This window comes from Plasmodium cynomolgi, chromosome 6, assembly GCF_000321355.1.
Source record: "Plasmodium cynomolgi strain B DNA, chromosome 6, whole genome shotgun sequence".
NCBI lineage: Eukaryota > Apicomplexa > Aconoidasida > Haemosporida > Plasmodiidae > Plasmodium > Plasmodium cynomolgi.
Window position 1 is genome coordinate 613900 of NC_020399.1, and position 7555 is coordinate 621454.

General features: G+C 44.2%; 1 protein-coding gene across 1 annotated transcript; it reads left to right on the forward strand.

Annotated features, from left to right (window-relative positions):
* Positions 1 to 2403: 2403 nt before the first annotated feature.
* PCYB_062330 (hypothetical protein) lies at positions 2404 to 4588 on the forward strand (the record flags this gene model as incomplete). The annotated part of the gene is made up of 3 exons (XM_004221400.1): positions 2404 to 2795; positions 3018 to 4170; positions 4223 to 4588. Coding segments are annotated over 3 exons (1911 nt in total), but the record flags the coding sequence as incomplete, so codon positions are not given.
* Between the last annotated feature and the right edge of the window lie 2967 nt (positions 4589 to 7555).

Here is a 7555-nt window from a genome sequence, read left to right on the forward strand (position 1 = left end):
TTTGTTTTTACGCTTGAGTGTACAATTAGGATGTTTGAAAAAAAAAAAAAAAAAAAAAAAAAAAACTACCACACATTTTATGGTCATTTTTGTTCATGAGAAACAACATCCCCCCCACACTTCTCCCTTTCACACGTTTCGTTTCTCCCTCAGTGTGCTGTTCACAAAAATGTTATCCCTTCATGACATGCCCCTACCGTTGCGCAGTTTTAAGCAGCACGGATGGGGAGGAAAACCACTAAGGTTAAATGACGAGCGATGTGATGCGAAGAAACTAATTTCCCCTCCGAGGTTACGCGTTACACACGTGTTGTATGCACGGTATGTCAGTTTTTTTTTCTCGTGCATGATACCAACGCGACAATAGTGACTATTACGATTGATTGTTCGCTTCACCCGACACGTACCTGTGCATGTGTGTGTGTATGCTGTGTCTACATGGACATGTGCATACGCACTCGGGGGAAAAATTAAATTTCGTTCTCTCACCACGATGGCATTCACTCCAATCAATGTTAATATTAAAGAATAAGAGAAGGGGAGGGGAAAAAATAAACAGGGAACAACAGTGTTTCACCTCCCCCCCTTAAAAATAATTCTCCACAGTTTTGGTCTACCACAGAGCGTAGCGCTCGTTCGTTTGTGAGTCCAATAGGATAACAAAATAAACGCGAGTGATGCTGACTTCTAACAAAAAAAAAAAAAAGTACATAATTAGGCGAATACATCCGCTCAATACGAGATCTCCACAGACGAGGTTCCCTAAAAATGGGGACCGCATATCTCTGTTGTCAGCTTAAAGCCCCCACAGTAATAACCAACCGGTTGAAATGACCAATTTGGGCCATGGGACCGAATGAATACCCAACTTAACCCCCAGCACGCATCACAAGTTGCACAAAAAAAAAAGAGAGAAGAAACGATTTTGCGAAACAGAAGGAGCAGTTGTACATACCGTCACAGCAACCACTAAATATGTTGCCCAGGGGGGGCTCCTAAACCGTGAAGCCCCAAAAGAAAGGGAGTTAAAAAATGGGGCCAAAAAATTGTCCCTCCGCACAACGTACAACAGTTAAGCACCAACCGAGAGACGCACAAAAGGGAACGCACAAAAGGGAACGCACAAAAGGGAACGCACAAAAGGGAATGCACCAAATGCACTTCGCAGAGTGATGCTTCTACACCGAAAAGGCACCGCCTCAACAATTAGAAGCTTTTCCGGTGCAATGATGCCCACGAGAGAGAGAGTACAACTTAAAGCCCTTAATCTCGACCCCTGCGTGGAAAAAACAGAAATCGCAATTAGAAACTTTCTAAAGAGGATCTCTAAATAGGAAAACTATCGGAACAAAAGGAGATACTCCTTGGGGGGGATATCCCTAACACACGGGGTACCCTAATATTGAGTACCTTAACAGGGATCCCACACAGAACGGAAGGAAAAACCCTACATTTCAGCGCCTTAACGGGGGTCCCATCAATCCGAGAGTACCCTAAAACTCGGCACCTTGATAAGAATCCCTATGTACAAACAGCAGAACCCTAAATTATAGCTACTTAACAAGGGCCCCCCAATTTGACGGGTTCCCTAAAAATGAGCTTCTTAACTAATATCCCAAAGACAAAATGGTATATTCCTAACTGCTTGCTCCTTAACGCGGGTCCCACATTTTGAGTAGATCCCGAAATGATATTGGTGGATCCCTATGTGTTGGCTCCTTAACAGGGATCCCCATATCAAATCGGAGGATCCCAATGATTTTTTTTTTCCTTAACAGGGATCCTACAAATTTGTTGGAACCCTAAAAGTGAGCTCCTTAACAGGGGTCCCTAGGCCATGTGTGCGCGAACCCTAAATGTTGGCTCCTTAATAGGGGTCCTACCGATGGAGCTGCAAGAAGTCTATTATGTGAAGCAAAAGCGCGCTGCTACAACATACACGCCAACTAACGAGGGGCAATAAACTGCAATACATACCCTTGTAGATGACCTGTACATCCTAGGCGTGTGAGGTAGGCCCCCCGTGGCCGCGCCGCGACGACCTGCACCACGTAGAACCGCTAACAAACGTGTGTAAAGATATCCCTTCTCGCGAGTGAATACCTCTACGTAGGTCCCCTTTATGCGTGTATTTTTTCCGCCCAATCTGTGCAACGCTTTGTTGAATTTTTCTTAAAAAAAAAAATTGAGCGCCATGATTGCTTTAAGGATAGGGCAAAAACGAACTGATATAGGAGCCAAATATTTTTTCCTTCTTCTAACATATGATAAGAACCATTCCATGGAGTGGCTATTGGCAAAATAAAAAAATTATGTAAGCTTTCTGCGCGAGTGATCTGTAAGCGGCATGCTGTCGCATTAGCTAAACGATTCGCCTCAAACGCAACGTCCAAGGCTCCCCGAATGAGATGCTGGAAGGAGGGGCGGTTTGTTCCAGGCAAACATTTGACGTATTGGCCAGCCGTTTTCTCATGCCCACTGAAGCTAAAAGGGAGGGGTGTTGCCTGCCGCAAATTCAGCGGCAGGAGGAAAACTGTGGTGTATGAGCACATTGCTCATGAGGACTTCTTAACAAGGAAAGGAAACTCCATAAATTCGATTCTTAACCACAGCTATGTCAATGAAAAAATGTGCGAGATTAATTCCCTGTTGAAGGGGTGCCATATTAGCTGCCGAACGCAACATGGATTCTCCAACGAGAAGGGAAGTGACAACGAACACATTGATCAGGTCATTAAAAATTTGTACATACTATGTGTGAAGGGAAATATTGATACATCTGACGATCGCATGAGGTACTATGTGAACTTCGTTTTGCGCTATGTGAATGACTATCTGGAGGATGCCCCCGTGATTGGAGGGGAGAGACAAGGAAGGGGGAAAAAATTCGTGAGCATCAACAGCTATATGCTCCTTTTAGATATCTTAAAAACTCTCAATATGAGGGACGATTATAGCAACTTACTCAAACACGTAAGCGAGAACATCCACTTTTTTTCAGTAGACGTTGTTAAAAGAATTGCCTTTAACTATGACTTTAGTGAGCGGCACCCTTGGGGTGGAAGTGACAACTCGGGCGGAAGTGACCACTCGGGTGGAAGTGACCACTTGGGTGGAAGTGACCATTTGAGGAAAAATGTTTTTTCCTTTTTTAAGGAGGTCATACGTTACATGTATGGGTTGATTCAGTCAGACAGCGAGCTGTACTACACAGAGATTGACAACATGAACAGGTGCATCAACATATGCACGCACTTTTTTTTCGGGAAGAAGTTCTGCCCACGGAAGAAAACTTACCATTATGACATAGACGAGGATGTCGTTTATCTGTACAGCATGAATTATATTTACATAAAGCATATAGCCACGCTTGGCGATATGGTACGCGCCAAGGGGGGATCCACCGAAGAGGACTGTCCCCCAGGGAACTCTCCTAACGAGGGGTTGTTGCCCCCCTCCCCCCTGGGTGATGTGTGTGCAGCGAAACACGAATGGGAAGAAGGCATGTCGGGTGACTATGGCAGTCACATTGGAGGGGCACCTGGCCAGCTTCGCACACACACTGGGGATATGCTAGGCAGTTGTGCGGACAAGAACACCAGGGAGAATTCCCTCGCCACAGACATCGCACGAAGGCACACACAGTTCACGAAGGACTTTCATTTTAACTTCCACGCAGTTGACACAATTTATGTACTGTACAAGTTCTACACACACTTACTTTTAAAGAAAAAAAAACAAGCAAGGAAGGAACATGTATTCCTTTTTCTCCCCGACGTACGAGACAACATTACGGACATTCTGCTCAACTTCATTCGCACACTCAAGAGGGAGACCAGCCAAAATAAAGGGGTAACAAATAAAAAAATAATCGCTTCCTTGGAGAGAGTGCTAATACTGGGGACAGCCTTCGAGGTCCCCTTCGCCTTGAATCCCTTTCTACTTTATCACTGCAATGTTTTGCTGTTAAACAAGTTCGACTTATCTGTGCTAGACAACGTAAAATTGTTAGCCCTTCTGAGGCAGCTCCACCGGGGAAGCGCGGCGGGGGAAGAAGCGGAAAGGAGAAGGACGCCGCTCACGGGGGAAGAAGCGGAAGTGACCGAAGCGCCGCTTCAACGGGGCGGCGACAACTCCTTTGACCAGCTAGCCAAAATAGACAACCCCACCGTGCAGATGGAAAAAAAAAAAAAAATCGCCCCCTGACCAGTTGCACACACAGTGGGACGATGCGAATGTAGGAAATTCGGCTGGACTCCAGGCAAGCAGCCACCTCTTCGTGGAAAACATGATAAAGTTAATTTTTAACAACTTAAAAAAATGCCTACACAACGCAAAGGGGAACGACCTGTGCATGTTGATGCCCGCAGTGTACGCATACCACAAGTACATGGATGAGGAATTAAAAAATATATTAACCGTTCAGGTGATTTGCAACAAGGAAAGTATGAACGCAGCGAACATGGTGAACATTTTACGAGTGTTTTGCAAAATGGGATATAAGAATGAACTTATTGACAAGTTTGTATACAACAACATGAAGTTTGTAACTCATGGGAAGGACAACCAATGGAAGGATAACTCCCCTGTTGCAGAAGGGGACGACATACAAAATGTGTGTTTTTCGTGTCCCAAGTTATTTCTCCTCTTTTTTTATTACAAAGGTAAAAATGGCCTATTCACGTACAAGGATATTTACTACGTGGAGAATTACATCCAGAATTGCTTTTTCGAGATGAGCATCAAGGATTTTATTTTCCTTTTGTTGATTTATTCCAAAAATGGAGTATTTTTTTTGCCCCCATTGTTGCTTAAAATTTGTACCATTTTTAACAACGGGAAGAAGTACATACATGGGGATGACCTCCTCTTTGGGTTGTTTTTGCTCGCGAAAAATTATTACTCCCTCGCGAGTTCTGTGGGTGAAAGCGGTGCGCAGGATGGCTTCGCGGGTCAGCAACCCCGCAGCGTTATAGACAAAATTAACCTGTTCAGGAAGAGTCAGTACAGTCAACTCCATATAGACAATTTTGTCAACACCATAAACGACGTGCTACTGTACCTGTACGATGATAAGCTGATTAACTGCAAGGCGGACGAGGTGAGGCAACTGCAGGAGGGGGAAACAAAAACTGATGGTTCGCGCGCTGGAGAGAAAGAAACAGATCGGCTGATAAATAACATAGCCCTGCAGAGCGAACATTCCTTTCTTCACATCCAAAGTGAAATGAAAAATAATTGGAAAATCATCTTTAACAATCTAAAGTATAACATGAGAATGATGAAAATTTTTTACCTTTTATATTACCCTCTTTTAAATGCACAAAAAAAAAATTCTGAACATGCATCATGAAAAGTTCATCACCTACCTGTTTTCCCTTTTTAATTACAATTTCACCAAAAACGAAAAAGGCGTAAAGTACATCCCCCCCCTCCTGCATTATTTTAGCTATTTCGATCTTTATTCTCCCTTTTACTTTAAAATGCAAATGTCCTACATTATGCAAAACTGCACTCTTGATTTCTCCCTGCTCAAATACACACTGCTTAGTCACGTTTTTGTAAGAAGAGAAATGCCCAGAGAAATAAAAAATCGTTTGAAGGAATACGTCGCAAAGAACTGTGAGACCTTTCCGCCCTCCCTCCAGGTGTTGTGCCTTAAACATTGCAATTATTTTTTGGACTTAAATGGGGACACGGAAAAGGCAGACCAAGGAGGGGAGGACCACCTTTTGTTTAACAAAATGGTGAATAGTGCACTCTCCAATTTGTCACATATGAAGGCCAAGCATTACCTCGACATGTACATAACCATCTGTAACAATGGAGTTCGGATAAAGCAGCATTACATTGAGTTGTTTAATCACATGAACAGGCATGCGACTCACTACACCGGTGAGCAGCTGATGCTGATCCTATTTTACATGTACAGGACGGGCTATAGCAAGCCAAAGATAAGGAAAAAAATACGAAATTTAATTTTGCATTACCACAAGAAGAGGAAAATTGACCTGGGGACCTACGTCAAATATGTGCTTCCTCTGGACGAGTTTGGCATTTTCCACCTGTTCCCGGTGAAGTTCCAGCGGTGGCTGTACGACCAGGTAATGAGGCGGTGTCGCGAGGGAGTGGCGCAGCGGTGAAATTCCAGCGGTGCGATTCCAGCGATGCGGATCCAGCGGTGCCGTTCCAGCGGTGACCCAACCGTGGAAACGCCAACTCGGAGACCCGCGCACGATTTATCGCATTCTTCACCAGGAAATGTATTCCATTTTTTCCTCACTCCTTTTCCCCCTGTCGCAGCTGACCGAGGATGTGCGAGCGTGTGTACGGGAACCTCTAACGGGTGAAGCGGTAATGGGGGCGAGAGAAAAATGGCCACATGGGAAAGCCACATGGGAAGGCCACGTGGGAAGGCCACATGAGCACTTCACACATGTATGCCCAGTGAACGCCACTCCGTGTGCTTAAAAGAAGGCTGTTCACCATGGCACAAAAAGGAGCGACAAAAAATTGCTGCATGCTATGTGTACCCATTCATGTCCCCATCTGTGCTGCATGCTATGTGTATCCATCCATGTCCCCATCTGTGCTGCATGCCATGTTTATCCATTCATGCTCCCATCTGTGCTGACTCCTTTCGTTCGTTTTGCAGGTGGAGGAAGTGGTTCGCACATCCCTGGCGAAGGAGCGCGAGGTAATTTTTCGGCCAAGCAAAGGGGAAAGCCTTCCCGCGCATGTGATTGTTCATATGTATACATGTGGACACACACATCGTTGCGTGGTTTCACCCCGAGGCGTAACCCTAACGTGGGCGCATATGTGGATCACCGGCAACAGCTTCTACCATCCTTCACCCCCTTCGGTTCTACGAAGAGGCGGGAAAAAAAAAAAAAAAAAAAAACATGCTGCCCGTGTGACACATAGATATATCGATCCCCTCTAGAAGAGGTGAAAATAATAAATGTTAGGAAAAACCTCCTTGCACATTATTTTTTATTTTCTCTTTTCACAAATGGGGTACCCTCAGGAATGTAGCGTCGAACTGAAGAAACCGAAAGAGACGGATGAGCAGCAACACGCACCCATTTACATATTCGAACAGATGGTCAAGAGTTACTAATTCGAGCGGGTAGCTAAGAGTTACTAATTCGAGCGGGTAGTTAACAGTTACTAATTCGAGCAGGTAGTTAACAGTTACTAATTCGTGCGGAGGAGCTGCACCGTACTTATGGCGCTTTAAGTAGGAGGGGCCGCAGAGGCGCAAAAAAAGGTGCCTGACGAGTTAGCATACCCTTATTTGCGTTTACTTTTTTTTTTTTTTTTTTTTTTAAATCCTTTTTACCGATTTAGGAGTTGCATAATATTTGTGTTCCTGCGCTTTTGGGAAAAGTCGAAATATACGTCGAAATGTAAATTTTGCAACAATGACATTTTTCTATTTAAAATGTAAACTGTAAAATGTACACCGGGATAGGGGTAGCATTTTTTTTTTTCCCCACCATCCTGGTATTATTATAATGTTTTATTTTTACATGGCAGCATATAAAAGGTT